Source organism: Aquarana catesbeiana, linkage group LG02, assembly GCF_042186555.1.
Source record: "Aquarana catesbeiana isolate 2022-GZ linkage group LG02, ASM4218655v1, whole genome shotgun sequence".
NCBI lineage: Eukaryota > Metazoa > Chordata > Amphibia > Anura > Ranidae > Aquarana > Aquarana catesbeiana.
In genome coordinates, this window is record NC_133325.1 from 20,251,563 (window position 1) to 20,270,809 (window position 19,247).

The window sequence follows — 19,247 nt, forward strand, 5'->3', positions numbered from 1 at the left end:
CAGCATCCATGAAGCATACATGCTTTCATAAGCTTAATACAGCTTTATAACTTTTTATTCTATTTCATATATTTTTACCTACATTGAACTGAACTATTATATTTTTTACATTGTATTTATGATGCCAACTGTGTGACAATAAACTCACACTTTGTTTTAAGTCAGTTTGGCTATCAATGCTATTCATCCAGAAGCGCCTCTGAGATACAAGAATATTAGATATTAATAATATTCTTCATGGGCACACGCCATTTAATTGTAGGCCGTGATCAATTCTAGAGTGCAGCATGGAAATAGAAGACCGGAACTCGTTGCGCATATCTTTTTGTAGGGAGAGCAGCATGAGCTTGAGGGTATGATCAAACGAAGGTTGGTCAGAGGCAGGTAGAGAAGCTAGGGATTCACAGTGAGTCACTTGAGGGTTTTTCTGCTGGGAAATCCCGGTGTTGTTTTTTTGAGCAGAGGAGAGGGGAAAAGGCTGGAGATTGAGCAGCTTTCTTACCTCGATCAGCAGGGGAAGTCTGAGAGGAGTCAGTGTCAGGAGTTGAGTTAAAATATTAATGGGCACGGCACCAAATGATAAACGTGTACTTTTACAACCTGATGCTGCTCCTATATTAGTAAATAACTACTAAACAATTAAACAAAACAGTATAGGGCGCATCAATAGTGCATATTAAACAATTATTCCCGTGTTGACTCGTCATATATAAAAATTATAACAGTAATATATATTGCCAATAAAGTGAATACAGTGCAATAAATACTCTGTCATATATTGAAATATAACAGTACATGTGCAATATATTGCCAAAAAGTGAATGCAGTGCAAAAATAAATATTCTCTAAATGATGTGGAGCAAAAAACACAATCTTCATAGCATATCCAATCACCACTTGATAAAGTGCAAAGCTATCCTATTCGTGCTTCACCCGAAGTGGTATATCAAAGCGCTCACAAGACAGTAATGGCCACAGAGTGACCCTCAGGAATAGATTTCATCAAAGGTAACTTCCGAATGTCCTGGCAGAAAGACTCCAATCACCGGACTGCAGGAGTATATGATATGTACCTTCTTATACCTATACCTTGGTATATTAGTTCACCACCAAATCTGCAAAAAGTGGCTCCCAAAAAAGCCACAAAAGCTTGGATAGTGTAAAAACGTCTTTTATTCCAGGCTAAAACTGCACAGCCAAAAAAACAATGTTCAAGGTACAGGAACAAGAAATCAGACTGGGCTGCAGCTAAGGAGGAGAGGCAGAGACCAAGCGGTACCTTACATGTGTGTGGGCACTCGGCAGCGTCTCAGCATGTACTCAGCTGATCCAGGAACGGAGGACTCGTGACAGCATATCGAGCCTCCCTTTCAATATATTTCACGCTGTGCGCGCGTCTTCAGGAAAATCATTTTCGTGGTGAGGCGGCGCGGCTTGTGCAGTGTATTGTGTCTCCTTCTAGACATATTGCCGGGGTGCCACTCGAGTCTTCTCCCCTCCGCCCCGCCTAACTTTTATTTTATCTATGGGATAGGGGTGTAGAGAATGTAAGCAGTATAATGTGAGGTGCTTTAGGTGCACACTATTCTTGCACTTAGTTTTCTTTTGGTCATGGTCAGGGGCATTATATTTTGTTCACAGCATACTGGGTAACTCTGCTTGCATCTCAAAGGATGCAAGGCAGGGCTCAGTGCTGCAGCTTGTTGTGACACCACGTCTCCATACAACTAGAGGTGATGATGCAAGATTTGTCAGCTCTCCCCCCTCCTCTTTCTCCTCCATGCCCTCCTCTGCTGAATTGTCCTATGAACCACCAGTACCCCCTAAGCTTTCAAGAGGCTATTCGATGAGTCAGGCTAAAAGGTGCCATGCAGTGCTTCAGCTGGTGTGTCTAGGGCAGTGTTTCTCAACTCCAGTCCTCAAGGTGCCCCAACAGGTCATGTTTTCAGGATTTCCCTCAGATGAAATGGCTGTGGTAATTACTAAGACAGTGAAACTGATCAAATCACCTGTGCAAAATACTGGAGAGCCTGAAACCATGACCTGTTGGGGCGCCTTGAGGACATGCTGAGAAACACTGGTCTAGGGGACAGAAACCACACTGGAGCAGAGATTCTTGCAGCTCTGCAGGAGCAGGCAGGCCCAGAAGTGGTTCACGCCACGCCAGCTGGAACCAGGAATGGTGGTGTGCGATAATGGCACAAACCTCCTGTCCGCCCTTAGAAAGGGAAAGTTGACACATGTGCCATGCCTGGCACATGTCCTCAATTTGGTGGTTTCCTAAATAGGTCCCAGGGTTGGAAGATCTGCTAAAGCAGGCCAGAAGAGTCTGTATTTCAGGGGATCATACACAGCCAGTGCTCAGTTGGCTGAAATTCAGCGGGAATTCCACCTGCCCGTAATGTGCCTGGTTTGCGACATGCCCACCAGATGGAACTTGACTTTGCCAATGCTGCAGTGGCTGCAGATGCAGCAGAGGGCCGTCAACGAGTACTTGTGTGATTATAGCACAATGACAGGCTCAGGCCGACTCTGCTTTTTTTTCCCCCTGAAAATCAGCAACATAAAGGATGCATGCATGGTACTGTCACCATTTGAAGAGGCCACAAGGATGGTGAGCCGTGACAATGTATGCATCAGTGACACAATCCCTGTTGTGTTCCTGTTGGAGCAGACTCTGTGTGGCATTATGGACAGGACACTCGATGCAGAGCGGGAGGAAGAGGTGGACTTCCTTTCCTCTCAAGGCCCACTTTATGAAAACACCATTGTTCCTACGCCACAGAACACACAAGAGGAGAGGGAGGAGGTTTCTGGCAGTTTTGGAGGCGTTGAAGCAGAGGAAGACCTATGTCAAACAGTAAGAGATGGTTTTCCAACCCCAAGACCCTTGGGAGTAGTACGTGGCTGGGAGGAGGCAGGTCCAGATACTGTAATCCTCAGTGACCCGCCGAGAAGTCTACTTCTCATGCCATCTCAATTTTGCGGTGCATGGGCTCCCTCATGCTTCAAAGCCTGCGAAAGGACCCAAGAATACTTGGCATAAAGGCGTGGTTGGCAACCATCCCTTACAACCGTTACAAGGGGAAAAGTCTCAGAACTCATCTCATCCCCACAAAGAATACAGAAGATGAAATCTCTTGAGGAAATCTTAAAAATTATTTTATCTAATGCTTTTCCCGACTCTGGTAGGTTACAGTGTCATGGAAAACGTATTTTTGAGATTTCTTTTGGTCAAGAGAGGAGCGGTGGAGAGGGCGGCCGCATTTTGTGATGCATTTCACAATATTTTTAGTACCCACCGCCCAGAACTGTCAGCTTCCACATCCCATCGGCAGCATCTAAATCACATGTTGGACAATTATCTAGAGGCGAAAACAGAGATAGAGAGCTTTCCAGTCTAAGATCCACTGGTTAATTGGGTCATGAGAATAGACCACTGTCCAGAACTTGCTCAGTATGCAATTGAGCTGCTGGGCAGCCCTGCATTCAGTGCTACTGGAGGTTTTGTTACTGATAATAGAACGCGTCTGTCCACAGACTCCGTGAACCATCTGACATTTATCAAAATGAATCAGTCCTGAATTACCAGCAGCTATCAAGCCCCTGATGCCTATATGGCTGATTAAGTGCTTTTGGGATGTGGAATCTCTGCAGATCCCTGACATCTCCCCCTTGAGACAGAGAAAGAGGCTGAGGACACAGATTCTCCAGTCCCTTTCTCGGCATTGAAGATGAATGGAAAGAACATAGATTACTCTGCTCAGTTATTTCAGAACAGTTAATTCACTATCGATCGCTCTCTATGTCCAATTCAGAAAAGGAAGGAGCCAGTAAATTACATATTTACCAGCTCCTTCCTCCGCTCTCCATCCTGACACATCTCCCGCAGCTGCCGAGAGAGGAGGGAGCCGGTTGCAGTGGAATGAGGGGGGCGGAGGAGGAGGACGACAGGGGGCCAGAGAACACAGGGCTGGAGGAGGAGGACACAGCAGTCGTAGGAGGAGAAGGACACGGCTGACATTGGGGGGATGATCGGTGTGGCAGAGGGACAGTTGCGAACACCAATCTACCTGTATGGCATTTCAGCTGACAACTGCGGGAGGGAGAGGAGGAGAAGCAGCTGTCTGAAAAGCCATGCAGGGAGATCGTAGCTTGCAACTGTCCCCCCCTGCACTGATCATCTTTAATGATGTTCTAGATGATGGGGAGGAGGGTGTTGTTGGTAACTGGGAACCCGCAGTGGTGAGGAGAAGGGTGTCCAGCAGATTGTAAGTTGTGGGATGTGGGGATTCCATAGTTGACAAAGTTTTGTTGGAGGATGGGTGCCACAAGTAGTATAATTGGTCCAAGATAGAGGCATAGTAGTAGCGGTGAAGCCCTACCCTGCCCTAGTTATGGTGTCTTACTAATATGTGGTGAGCGCATCTAGGTGGCTTTTTATCCCTTATGAATTTAGTGATCTGTCCTTGTATGGAGTTAAAGCTGGAACTGGCAATACTACTGTGTGAAAAAGGTATATGAGTTTGGGCAAAATGATCATCTTGAATGGGGCTATTCTCCCTAGTCTGGATAGTCCAGAAACTCGCAGTTGGTGGAGTATTTGGAGAAGTTGTTTTTTGAAGGCTCTATAGTTTAGGTCGTATAGCTGGTTTGGGAGTGAAGAAAGTTTAATTCCCAGGTATGGGATAGCTTGGTTAGTCCAGGTAAAGGGGAGACTCTTTTTAGTGGAGATTCATGTTTGTTGGAGTGATTCAGTGGGAGAATTAGGAGACCCCACTATATTAATTAACTACATTCTAGCACCTATCTAAGAGGGTGCTAAATATAATAAACCCCCCAAATAAATGAATACCACAAAATACAGACCCCTGATTGCAGAGGTAGGCAACCTTAAAGAGGTGGAGATCTACCTGAACAACATGGGAGAAGTCAAAGTGTGTATAGTGTCGTCCTGTGTCACCTCCTCAACCTGATTCAAATCTCTAATTACCATACTACTGTGTCACAATAGTGTGCATATCGCCTCTTCACCACCCGTGAAACACACTCAAATCACTTTTTCAGAAGAGCAGTAGTGCCTGCTACACTTCTGAATGAGCCCTTAGTTGCATTCATCAGCAGCAGCAGCTAAATCCCTACACACTTTAGCTGCTGAGACAGCAGCCAAAGGTGTACACATGCTGCAGCAGGAATTGAGACCCCGGTTGTTTTTGGTGGGTGCTACCGTCTGTCAACCTATTTAAGTAAACAGAGACACTCTGCAAGCACCTTGCAACTGCATGTTTCTGTGGGGTCCAAGGGGTTAAAGCAGGTGGTGAGAAAGCGACATAATTCTGCCTGCTTTAACCCTTTGTTTGCTGTTTTGCATAAGGTTATAGGGCACTTGCAGAGTGGCCTCATTCACTTAAATGGGTCATGCTTGGCAGGTGCTACACCCATCAACCATGGCAGGGGGTATAACGCTTGCTATGGCTGCAATATGCGTACACTCCTGTCATCTGTAGCTAAAGGGGGCGTGGTTGGGGAGCGGTAAAAACACATCTTAGCTTTAAGGTTTTACCACCCCCCAAACTATAAATGTAAATGAACCCTTACTGTTCTGAGCCCCCTAAAAGGCTGCTTTCACACTGATGTGGTGTGGTTTACCTGCACCACGGGTGCAGCGCAGTGCATCTGAAAATTTCCTGGGTTAGCTGCACTTTGCCATAGACTTCTATTATATCCTGCAGGTGTGGGGCACTTTCTGAAAGTGTATCAAAACTCCTGCATTCAGAAAGTGCACCACACACTCAGGATATAATAGAAGTCTATGGATAATTGCACCAAACCCACAGGATATAATAGAAGTCTATGGCTAAGAGCAGCAAACCCGCAGGATATAGTAGAAGTCTATGGCTAAGAGCAGGAAACCCGCAGGATATAGTAGAAGTCTATGGCTAAGTGCAGCAAACCCCCAGGCAAGCTGCAGGTACACTGCACTGCACCCGCGGTGTGGGTAAGCTGTAGCACATCACTGTGACAGCAGCCCTGTACTATTAAGCTCTGTGTATTGCTTCACATTGACCTGAAGATCTCTTCCTTCCTGCTGCTGGCACCACTCTGGAGACCGCTAGCTGGGATAAGAGGTGGAGTGCAGTTGGTGTCACTCGGCATGGGACAGGAGCCAGCACTACAAAGGAGACATCGGATTATGCGGCTCTTCCTCCCTACTACACCTCCAACTTTACAAGGAGTCCCTCTGTATTGCAGTCTGTGATGTTCTGGAATGGCGGATAAGCAAGCCCAGACCTCCATCTACCAGTCACCTGTCTGTGATCAACAGGTTGCCGAGTAGGGTTGCCACCTGTTTGGGATTTACCTGGACAGGTCGGGTTTTGAATCATGTGTCCGGGTTTCAGTCCACCTGAAACCCGGACACAATATTCAAATAGGAATGTGGCTCAGAACTGGGCCTGATAGGAGGGTGAGGAGATACTATGCACGCCACATTACTATTCTCTTTGGAGCTCCCAAAGGTGTCCCAGGTCTGTTAAAATCCTATAGGGTATGCTAAAAAAAATGTTTTTGTTGTGCGCCACTTGGCTTGAAGAAAAAGTGGCAACCCTATTGCTGACCCCCCACCTGATTGGATATCAAACCTGAAGAATTCAACTTGAACCCATGGTGAAGACAAAGCCAAACCTCATTTGTAACACTTTTGAAAAGCCTCATGAAATATGATGGATCTTTAAAATATAATAATAATATCTGATTTTCAGGTCACAGTATCTCGATGTTCGGATCCCTGTATTCCCGGCACCAGAAAAAAGTTTGGATCTTCAATTCATAAATGTTGCTATGAGTGTGTCTCATGTCCAGAAGGAGAGATCTCCAACATTTCTGGTAAGGTTTGTATTTGTCTTTATGAAGTACTGTACATCTCCATGTTTTATCCTTTTATAGACCGAATCCGGCACTCCTCTCCTACATGTAAAAATCATTGTAACAAAATTGTGTCCAAAATAAATATTTAAACACTAATAGTGCTTATATATTCGGAAAGTCTTTCAAACTTGATACACAGTCCACTTTTGACAAAATAGGCAGCCAAAATGTGAGAAAGATGAAGGAAAATCCGCTCCAAAAGAGAAATGTTCGGGGTAAATTATAATTAATTACTCCAGACGATTAACCATCACTGCGATGCTTGAATGACAATCCCCCAAAAGAAATTTATTTATCAGATATTACTGGATTTATTGCATATCTCTGGGTATGTTGTTATCAGCAAGCCTCTGTGAATCTTCATCCAATATTAGTGGGAAGGTGTGTGGATGTCAGGTGGCTAAAATCAGCAATCACTGCACCTTTCCATCTGTATGTTGCTCGTGACAAGCAAAAAAATAAGGGTGCACATAGCATAATTCAATTTTCCAAAAGGTATGTTTATTTGATAAACCCTCATAGATGTACACTTACAATAAAAAGTTAAAAGCATAAGTAAAATTATACTTGTGAAGTCTCTCCTTCCTGACGTACAGCGGTGATCCCCGGTAAGGTAAACTGGAGAGCCAACAGCTTGATTCAATGATTCAACCCATGCCATTGAATCAAGCTGTTGGCTCTCCAGTTTCCCTTACCCAGAATCACAGCTGTAGCAGTGAAGAGGTACATCAGGAGGGAGCGATTTCACAAGTATAATTTTACTTATGTTTTTATTGTAAGTATACATCTATGAGGGAAAATTTTGGAAAATTGGATTACGCTATGTGCACCCTTATTTTCTTACTTGTCACGAGCAACATACAGATGGAAAGGTGCGGTGATTGCTGATTTTAGCCACCTGACATCCACACATCTTCCCACTAATATTGGATGAAGATTCACAGAGGCTTGCTGATAACAACATACCCAGAGATATGCAATAAATCCAGTAATATCTGGTAAGTAAATTTCTTTTGGGGGATTGTCATTCAAGCATCGCGGTGATGGTTAATCGTCTGGAGTAATTAATTATAATTTACCCCGAACATTTCTCTTTTGGAGCCGATTCTCCTTAAAGTGGGGTTCCACCCAAAAAAACAAAAACACATAAAAAATCCTAAAAAAAAAAACATTTGGATATTTTTTTTTTTTACTCACCTCTAAATGCCTGTTGCTAGGTGGTCCCTCGTAGTCTGCCCCTTCCACTGCCTGGGCTGGTGACATCACTTTCCCCTCGGCACAGGAAGGGCTCCACTCTGCTCCCTCCCTCCTGTCAATCATCTGGGACCCATTACAGGTCCTAGGTGACTGAGAGGCCAATCACGGTGTGCGGCGCCGCTCGCGCATGTGCAGTGGGTGCCAGGCTGTGAAGCCACAGCCCGGCGCCCACAGTTGCAATGCCGGTGCTGCTGAACGGAGGGGGAGACGAGCGGGGCTTCGATCCCCCGCATCGCTGGACCCAGGGACAGGTAAGTGTCCAATTAAAAGTCAGCAGCTGTAGTATTTGTAGCTGCTGACTTTTAATTTTTTTTTTTTAACCGGCCCCCTGGGTGGAACTCCTCTTTAATCTTTCTCACATTTTGGCTGCCTTTTTTTGTCAAAAGTGGACTGTGTATCACGTTTGAAAGACTTTCAGAATATATAAGCGCTATTAGTGTTTAAATATTTATTTTGGAACAATTTTGTTACATTGTTCTTAATTATAGTAGCCGCTTGGTTGATATTGTATCTTCATCGTGAGCACTGAGGGAGATATATCTATAACTGTTTGATTATTTATCAATTTTTGTCAATGTAAAAATCATCATTTTTTTGCTAGAAAATTACTTAAAACTCCCAAACATTTTATATGTTTTTTTTAGTAGCGACCTTAAGGAATAAAATGGTGTTCATTGCAACTTTTTGTGTCACACGGTATTTGCGCAGCAATTTTTCAAATGCTACCTCCCTGTTTACCCCTCTGCCCCCTTGTCCATTCTGCTGCCCCCCGTCCATCCTGCTACCTCCCTGTCTGCCCCTCTGCCCCCTTGTCCATTCTGCTGCCCCCCTGTCCATCCTGCTACCTCCCTGTCTGTCCCTCTGCCCCCTTGTCCATTCTGCTGCCCCCTGTCCATCCTGCTACCTCCCTGTCTGCCCCTCTGCCCCCTTGTCCATTCTGCTGCCCCCCATCCATCCTGCTACCTCCCTGTCTGCCCCTCTGCCCCTTGTCCATTCTGCTGCCCCCCGTCTATCCTGCCTGCTACCTCCCTGTCTACCCCTCTGCCCCCTTGTCCATTCTGCTACCCCCCTGTCCATCCTGCTACCCCCCTGTCTACCCCTCTTCCCCCTTGTCCATTCTGCTGCCCCGTCCATCCTGCTACCTCCCTGTCTGCCCCTCTGCCCCCTTGTCCATTCTGTTGCCCCCCGTCCATCCTGCTACCTCCCTGTCTGCCCCGCTGCCCCTTGTCCATTCTGCTGCCCCCGTCTATCCTGCCTGCTACCTCCCTGTCTACCCCTCTGCCCCCTTGTCCATTCTGCTACCCCCCTGTCCATCCTGCTACCTCCCTGTCTGCCCCTCTGCCTCTCTGCCCCTTGTACATTCTGCTACCTCCCTGTCTGCCCCTCTGCCCCTTGTACATTCTGCTACCTCCCTGTCTGCCCCTCTGCCCCTTGTACATTCTGCTACCTCCCTATCTGCCCCTCTGCCCCTTGTACATTCTGCTGCCCCCCTGTCCCTCCCGCTGCCCCCTGTTCATTTTTCTGCTCCTTGTCTACCCCTCTGTCCATCCTGCTGCCACTTTAAACCACCCAAAAGTGTCCAAGGTTCTTTTACAATGTACAGGTGATACTCGAAAAATTAGAATATGGTGCAAAAGTTCATTTGTTTCACTAATGCAACTTAAAAGGTGAAGCTAATATATGAGATGGACTCATTGTATGCAAAGCAAGATAGTTCAAGCCGTGATTTGTCATAATTGTGATGATTATGGCTTACAGCTGATGAAAACCCCAAATCCACAATCTCAGAAAATTAGAATATTACATGCAATCAATAAAACAAGGATTGTACATAGAACAATATTGGACCTCTGAAAAGTATAAGCATGCATATATACTCAGTACTTGGTTTGGGCCCCTTTTGCAGCAATTACTGCCTCAATGCGACGCTGTTATGGAAGACCAGGATGCTTTAATAGCGTTCTTCAGCTCTTCTGCATTGTTCGGTCTCATGTCTCTCATCTTTCTCTGGGCAATGCCCCATAGATTCTCTATGGGGTTCAGGTCAGGCGAGTTTGCTGGCCAATCAAGCACAGTAATCCCACAATCATTGAATCATCAATGATCATTGAAATCATTGAAATTAATAACGTACAGTGGACCAACACCAGCAGATGACATGGCTCCCCAAATCAACACAGACTGTGGAAGCGTCACACTGGACTTCAAGCATCTTGCAGTGTGTGCCCCTCCATTCTTCCTCCATACTCTGGGTCCTTGGTTTCCCAAATGAGATGCAAAGTTTGCTCTCATCAGAAAAGAGGACTTTGGACCACTGAGCAACAGACCAGGTCTGGTTTTTCTTTAGCCCAGGAAGGACGCTTCTGACGTTGTTTGTTGTTCAGGAGTGGCTTGACAAGAGGAATACGACATTTGAAGTCCAGGATCCGTCTGGTGTGGTGGCTCTTGATGCACTGACTCCAGCCTCAGTCCACTCCTTGTGATAGTCCCCAACACTTTTGAATGACCTGCTGCTTGGGCACCTTTTTTTCCACACTTTTTCCTTCAACATAACTTTCTATTAATGTGCTTTGATACAGCACTTGGGGAACATCCAGCTCCTTTGCAATTACATTTTGAGGCTTTCCCTCCTTATGGAGGGTATCAATGATGGTTTTCTGCACAACTGTCAGGTCAACAGTCTTTCCCATGAATGTGATTCCTTCTGAACCAGAGTGAGAGACCATTGAAAGGCTCAGGAACCCTTTGCAGGTGTTACGGCTTAATTAGCTGATTAGATTGGGACACTTTCAGCCTAGAATATTGCACCTTTTCACAATTTTCTGAGACTGTGGATTTGGGGTTTTCATGAGCTGTAAGCCATAATCATCACAATTATGACAAATCACGGCTTGAACTATCTTGCTTTTGCATGTAATCAGTCTATCCCATATATTAGTTTCACCTTTTAAGTTGCATTAGTGAAATAAATGAACTTTTGAACGATATTCTAATTTTTCAAGTATCACCTGTATACTACAAAAATAAAAAATAAATGTTGCTGTGCACCAGAAAAGTGTTTGAAGAAAAGGTGGCAACCCTACATGAAAGGTCCTCTTTATGGAGAGATGTGGGGTCTATCTCTCCTCTAGGCTGGAAAGACTGAGATCAAAATAATAAAGCAATTTCAGCATTTCCACTTGAACACACGGCAGTGTTTGCAACTGCTGGGTCCGGACATGACGTCATAACACCTCGCCCAGCCTTCGAAGGTCATAGAGACTGCTGGGAACCATCTGGTCCTCGGTATTCTCTATGGTGAACTTCCACCGCAAGCAGATTCCTTCTCCGGCTCACCGATCACACGAGCAAGTCGTTAAAAGCACCAGAGAGGGTGACCGGAGGGGGGACATCCTCTTCTGCCGCCTGTTAAAACAATCAAGTGGCTGAACAGCTATGATTGTTTTTTATTGTGCAGGGAATCTGCGGCAGAAAAAAAAGATAGCTGAATGATGACCACAGCTGCACCCGTCATCCTGATATCATCGGTGAAAGCCCAGGACGTCACATGATGTACTGTGGGCGGGAAGTGGTATAAGGGCCACTTTATCATTCATGCAGTCCAGTGCAGTTTTTTTTTCTTGTAACAGTGGCAGCCCATCCATAGGGGCAGGCACAGGCACAGCTGCCCCCTATCCATGCGTGCGCCCCCTAATCTACATGCAGGGCGCTTGATCGCATGAATTTTAATGTTTTTTTTTTTTAGAAGCACGTGATTAGAGCCTGAGGCTCTAATTGGCTGCAAAAAAGGGTGCACTGCGCCCCAAGCCCACCCAGTTGTGAGACATTGGCGAATGAATATTCCGAAGACCCAATTGGCCAGAAGGAGAAGACGGAGGCCGGGACATGGAAGAGACAGAGGGAGGAAGCCGCTGTTGATGGATTCAAACACGGCAAGAAGCCTGACCTGCACAGGGTAAGTAAGCCGGCAAACGGGGGGGTATGGTGCATGGTGGTGGGCTGGAGCGATGGGAAGGGGTGGGGTCCGTGGTCCGGTCCATCTGCCACCCCCCCAACCGATGGAGCACCAGCCGCCACTGGATTGTAATAATTGTGGAAGACAATAGAACAATAAGAAAACGTCACCTCTCCCAAAACAGCTGAAATGCAAAGACTGATCAGGTCCATTAGAGATACACTATATTACCAAAAGTATTGGGACGCCTACCTTTACACGCAACTTTGACATCCCGGTCTTAGTCCGTAGGGTTCAATATTGAGTTGGCCCACCCTTTACAGCTATAACAGCTTCAACTCTTCTTTGAAGGCTGTCTGCAAGGTTTAGGAGTGTGTCTATGGGAATGTTTAATCATTCTTCCAGAAGCACATTTGTGAGGTCAGGCACTGATGTTGGACAAGAAGGCCTGGCTTACAGTCTCCACTCTAATTTATCCCAAAGGTATTCTATCGGGTTGAGATCAGGAGACAAGGAGATCTTTCTTCATATATTTAGGCCAAAATGTATTCTGTTCCATTTCTTTGGTGAAAATACCCCAAATCGGTGTATATTATTTGTGTGAAAGTTATAGAGTCTACAGACTATGGGATATATTGTATATGTGAAAACTGATCAATCCTGATGTAATGACGGCCGATCTCATTTCATGAGGCCCTAAAATGCACCGATTGAAACTCTGACCCCGATGTTCATTGTGTTTGTATTGTTCTTCTTGCAGACAGTGAAAACTGCATGAAATGTCCTGATGAAGAATGGCCAAATGAGAAGAAGGATCGGTGTGTTCCAAGACTGGTGGAATTTCTTTCCTACACTGATACCATTGGTATATTATTTCCGGCTGTCTCCATCCTCTGTTGTCTTCTGACTGGTTTAATATTGAGGATATTTATACATTACCAGGACACCCCCATTGTTAAAGCTAATAACCGGAACCTGAGCTATCTTCTCCTGGTCTCCATCATGCTGAGCTTCCTCTGTGTCTTCTTGTTCCTTGGCCATCCAGTAGATGTGACCTGCATGCTCCGTGTCACCTCTTTTGGTGTTATCTTCTCAGTTGCCGTCTCTTCTCTACTTGCCAAAAGTATCATGGTGTGTATTGCTTTTAAAGCCACCAAACCTGGGAGCCCCTGGAGGAAATGTATGGGAGCCAAACTACCTACTTTTATCATTTGTGTCTTATTACTGGTCCAAGTCTTAATCTGTGTCACTTGGTTGTCTATTTCTCCTCCCTTCCAGGATCGGGACACTCACTCTTATCGGGGGAAGGTCATCATTCAGTGTAATGAGGGTTCAGTTATTGGCTTCTACTCTGTCCTGGGATATATGGGTCTTCTGGCAGCTGTGAGTTTCATTATCGCTTTTTTAGCCAGGACATTACCGGACAGTTTCAATGAAGCCAAGTACATCACCTTCAGCATGCTGGTGTTCTGCAGTGTCTGGATTGCCATGATCCCGGCCTATCTGAGTACCAGAGGAAAATATATGGTGGCTGTGGAGATTTTTGCTATAATAGCCTCAAGTTCTGGACTTCTTGGTTGTATATTTTTCCCAAAGTGTTACATAATTCTGTTCAGACCTGATCTGAATACAAAAACATTTATCCACTAATAAGTATGGAGCAACACTGGGTTACCAGTAGTTATAGCATTATCTCTATTATTGTTAATTGTAGTATTTTGCTAATGTATTGAGAATGAACATTATTAAATCTGAACATTTCATACTTACCTCTTAGGTGGACGGTGGGTTTAATTTTTGTTCTGCACACTGCTGGGATCAGACATGTTGGGTTTGTTGGAATCCTCGTCTTCTGCGGGTTGTAATGGATCCTCCCACCAGCTGTTATATCATTGGAGAATAGTGTGGTCACTTAGTGAGGAAGAACCACAAAGACCAAAGGGGGACAAAGTATCCAAAAGTGTCAGATACCCGAGATACCCATCACCCATTGCTCATCAAGAGAGGGAAGATGTCACCCACCACCTTCCAGAAAGATCAACAATAATGATGCCATTTTAGTTGTGGGATCAAATATCTATGTAGATGTATCTGTCTATATTAATAATTATATTTTGATTGGTGAATTCTAAAATGATTATTAATATAAGTTAAAGTTGATGAGAGCATGTTCTCAGTAATTTCACATTTTTAGTGATAGGTTGTCTTCATTTTAACCACTTGCCGACCGCCGCACACACATATACATCGGCAGAATGGCACAGGCAGGCAAATGGGCATACCTGAACTTCCCTTTGAATTTGCCACTGGCAGCGGGATTGTGCCCGCAGATTCCACAAACTCGATGTTTGCTGGCAGTCTGCGATTGCGGCAAGGAGAGGCAGAATGGGGAGATACCTATGTAAACAAGGCATTTCCCTGTTCTGCCTAGCAACATGACAGGGATCTACTGCTCCCTGTCATCGGGAGCCGTGATCTCTGTCATGTAGTAGTGAGCCCATCCCCCCCACAGTTAGAATCACTCCCTAGGACACACTTAACCCCTTGATCGCCCCCTAGTGTTTAACGCCTTCCATGCCAGTGTCATTTATACACTAATCAGTGGCTATTTGTAGCTCTGATCACTGTATAAATGACAATGGTCCCAAAATAGTGTCAAAAATGTCCGATGTGTCCACTGCAATGTCGCAGTCCTGAAAAAAATCGCAGAGTGCCGCCATTACTAGTTTAAAAAAATTAATACTAAAAATGCCATAAATCTATCCCCTATTTTATAGATGCTGTAATTGCGTAAAGCAATCAATATACGCGTTTTTTACCAAAAATATGTAGAAGAATACATATCGGCCTAAACTGTGGAAGAAATGTGTTTTTTATATCATTTTTGAGGATATTTATTATAGCAAAAAGTAAATAATATTTTTAAAATTGTGTTTTTTTTTTTGTTGTTTTATAGCACAAAAAATAAAAACCACAGAGGTGATCAAATACCACTAAAAGAAAACTCTATTTGTGGGAAAAAAAGAATATCAATTTTGTTTGGGTACAGCATCGCACGACCGTGCAATTGTCAGCTAAAGCGACGCAGTACAGAATCTCAAAAAATGCTCTGGTCAGGAAGGAGGTAAATCCTTCTGGGGCTGAAGTGAACTTTTTTGTTATAAGATCTAATCAGGGCTTTTTTTCTCAGAGATTAGGTGCAGGTACTCCCGTCTCCGAAGTCACACCTTGTCTCCGCCCCCTACCCACCTCCAAGCACCATCCCTTGTCCCTGCCCCTACCCACCTCCAAGCATCAACCCTTGTCTCCACCCCTTACCCACCTCTAATCACCATTCCTTGTCTCCACCCCCTACCCACCTCCAAGCGCCATTCCTTGTCTTCGCTCCTACCCTCCTCCAACCATTATAAAACAAGTGGTGGGAAAAGGGGAAGTGGAAAGGAGAAGGAGCAAGTAGCACCTGGTGGTGGTCAGGTAAATGACGTGACCTTTTAGATCATACACCTAATGGGTGTCTGTTGCCGTAGCCATAGGCATACATGTAAAAAAAGAAGAAGGGTACTCGGTGTGGAAGGGACCGAGTAAGGGGTTACTTTTAGCAACAAATAATTGATCAGACCAAAAAGGTCAAAAAAATAAGCAATGAGATTTATTAAATAATTTACTTTACATGTATCAAAAAGGGAGAAAAAAATTGGAAAAGTACAGTGTCATAAAAACTGATCAAGTCCAAGTTTGGACATTGAAGAGATGGCCATGAACTGTATCATCAGACAGGACAAAACATAAAGACAATACAAGACAACATGAAACACTGTCCGGACGCATTGTGTTTGCCAGTAGTCATTTGGATTTTATTCATGGATTAATTTATCCTCCAAGCACCATCCTTTGTCTCCACCCCCAACCCACCTCCAAGCACCATTCCTTGTCTCCACCCCCTTTCCACCTCCAAGCACCATCCCTTGTCTCCACCCCCTACCTACCTACAAACACCATCCCTTGTCTCCATCCCCTACCCACCTCCAAGCACCATTCCTTGTCTCCACCGCCTACACACCTCCAAGCACCATCCCTGGTCTCCACCCCTCCACACCTCCAAGCACCATCCCTTGTCTCCACCCCCTACCCACCTCCAAGCACCATCCCTTATCTCCACCCCCTACCCACCTCTAAGCACTATTCCTTGTCTCCACCCCTACCCACCACCAAGTACCATCCTTTGTCTCCACCCCCTACCCACCTCCAAGCACCATCCCTTGTCTCCACCCCCTACTCACCTCCAAGCACCATTGCTTGTCTCCACCCCTACCCACCTCCAAGCACCATCCCTTGTCTTCGCTTCGTACCCAGCTCCAAGCACCATCCCTTGTCTCCACCCCCTACCTACCTCCAAGCACCATCCCTTGTCTCCACCCCTACCCACCTCCAAGCACCATTCCGTGTCTCAACCACCTACCCACCTCCAAGCACCATCCCTTGTCTCCACCTCCTACCCACCTCCAAGCACCATCCCTTGTCTTCACCCCTCCACACCTCCAAGCACCATCCCTTATCTCCACCCCCTACCCAACTCCAAGCACCATCCCTTGTCTCCACCCCCTACCCACCTCCAAGCACCGTCCCTTGTCTTCACCCCTCCACACCTCCAAGCACCATTCCTTATCTCCACCCCCTACCCACCTCTAAGCACCATTCCTTGTCTCCACCCCTACCCACCACCAAGTACCATCCTTTGTCTCCACCCCCTACCCACCTCCAAGCACCATCCCTTGTCTCCACCCCCTACCCACCTCCAAGCACCCTTGCTTGTCTCCACCCCTAGCCAACTCCAAGCACCATCCCTTGTCTTCGCTTCGTACCCAGCTCCAAGCACCATCCCTTGTCTCCACCCCCTACCTACCTCCAAGCACCATCCCTTGTCTCCACCCCCTACCTACCTCCAAACACCATCCCTTGTCTCCACTCCTACCCACCTCCAAGCACCATTCCGTGTCTCAACCACCTACCCACCTCCAAGCACCATCCCTTGCCTTCGCTTCGTACCCACCTCCAAGCACCATCCCTTGTCTCCACCCCCTACCCACCTCCAAGCACCGTTCCTTGTCTCCACCCCCTACCCAACTCCAAGCACCATCCCTTGTCTCCACTCCCTACCCACCTCCAAGCACCATCCCTTGTCTTCACCCCTCCACACCTTCAAGCACCATCCCTTGCCTCCACCCCCTACCCACCTCCAAGCACCATCCCTTGTCTCCACCCCCTACCCACCTCCAAGCACCATCGCTTGTCTCAACTCCTCCAAGCACCATCCCTTGTCTCCACCCCCTACCCACCTCAGAGCACCATCCGTTGTCTCCACCCCCTACCCACCTGTAAGCACCATTCCTTGTCTCCACCCCTACCCACCTCCAAGCACCATCCCTTGCTTTCACTTCTTATCCACCTACCTGCACCATCCCTTGTCTACACCCACTGCCCACCTCCAAGCACCATCCCTTGCCTTCACTTCTTATCCACCTACCTGCACCATCCCTTGTCTACACCCACTGCCCACCTCCAAGCACCATCCCTTGTCTCCACCCCTCCAAGCACCATCCCTTGTCTCCACCCCCTACCCACCTCAGAGCACCATCCCCTGTCTCCACCCCCTACCCACCTGTAAGCACCATTCCTTGTCTCCACCCCTACCCACCTCCAAGCAGCATTCCTTGTCTCCACCCCCTACCCACCTCCAAGCGCCATCCCTTGTCTTCGCTCCTACCCACCTCCCAGCACCATCCCTTGTCTACACCCACTGCCCACCTCCAAGCACCATCCCTTGTCTTCGCTTCGTACCCACTTCCAAGCACCATCCCTTGTCTCCACCCCCTACCCACCTCTAAGCACCATTCCTTGTCTCCACTCCTACCCACCTCTAAGCACCATTCCTTGTCTCCACCCCCTACCCACCTCCAAGCACCATCCCTTGTCTTTGCTTCGTATCCACCTCCCAGCACGATCCCTTGTCTCCACCCCTACCGACCTCCAAGAACCATCCCTTGTCTTTGCTTTGTACCCACCTCCAGGCATCATCCCTTGTCTCCACCCCCTACCCACCTCCAAGCACCATCCCTTGTCTCCGCCCCTACCCACCTCCAAGCACCATTCCTTGTCTTCGCTTCGTACCCAGCTCCAAGCGCCATCCCTTGTCTTTGCTCCTACCCACCTCCCAGCACCATCCCTTGTCTACACCCACTGCCCACCTCCAAGCACCATCCCTTGTCTTCGCTTCGTACCCACTTCCAAGCACCATTCCTTGTCTCCACCCCCTACCCACCTCTAAGCACCATTCCTTGTCTCCACTCCTACCCACCTCTAAGCACCATTCCTTGTCTCCACCCCCTACCCACCTCCAAGCACCATCCCTTGTCTTTGCTTCGTATCCACCTCCCAGCATGATCCCTTGTCTCCACCCCTACCGACCTCCAAGAACCATCCCTTGTCATTGCTTTGTACCCACCTCCAGGCATCATCCCTTGTCTCCACCCCCTACCCACCTCCAAGCACCATCCCTTGTCTCCGCCCCTACCCACCCCCAAGCACCATTCCTTGTCTTCGCTTCGTACCCAGCTCCAAGCACCATCCCTTGTCTCCACCCCCTACCTACCCCCAAGCACCATCCCCTGTCCCCACCCCTACCCACCTCCAAGCACAATTCCTTGTCTCAACCACCTACCCACCTCCAAGCACCATCCCTTGTCTCAACCCCCTACCCACCTCCAAGCACCATTGCTTGTCTCCACCCCTCCAAGCACCATCCCTTGTCTCCACCCCCTACCCAACTCCAAGCACCATCCCTTGTCTCCACCCCCTACCCACCTCTAAGCACCATTCCTTGTCTCCACCCCTACCCACCTCCAAGCACCATTCCTTGTCTCCACCCCCTACCCACCTCCAAGCACCATCCCTTGCCTTCACTTCATATCCACCTCCCAGCACCATCCCTTGTCTCCACCCCCTACCCACCTCCAAGCACCATCCCTTGTCTTCGCTTCGTTTCCACCTCCAAGCAACATCCCTTGTCTCCACCCCTCCAAGCAACATCCCTTGTCTCCACCCCCTACCC

The 19,247-nt window shown here is 47.1% G+C and overlaps 1 protein-coding gene across 1 annotated transcript; it reads left to right on the forward strand.

Moving 5' to 3' along the window:
* The first annotated feature begins 6,268 nt into the window (after positions 1-6,268).
* Positions 6,269-13,789, forward strand: LOC141126436 (vomeronasal type-2 receptor 26-like). Its single transcript, XM_073612375.1, has 3 exons — positions 6,269-6,310; positions 6,762-6,885; positions 12,900-13,789. Exons 1-3 carry the CDS (start codon positions 6,269-6,271, stop codon positions 13,787-13,789), a joined length of 1,056 nt encoding a protein of 351 aa, XP_073468476.1.
* The last annotated feature ends 5,458 nt before the right edge of the window (positions 13,790-19,247 follow it).

Bases quoted from the DNA above. Each gene is read 5' to 3' on its own strand.
- LOC141126436 (XM_073612375.1), top strand. From the start codon at position 6,269: ATGGCGGATAAGCAAGCCCAGACCTCCATCTACCAGTCACCT. The intron at 6,311-6,761 runs GTCTGTGATCAA...TCTGATTTTCAG, and splicing joins CCTCCATCTACCAGTCACCT to GTCACAGTATCTCGATGTTC. The intron at 6,886-12,899 runs GTAAGGTTTGTA...TTCTTCTTGCAG, and splicing joins AGAGATCTCCAACATTTCTG to ACAGTGAAAACTGCATGAAA.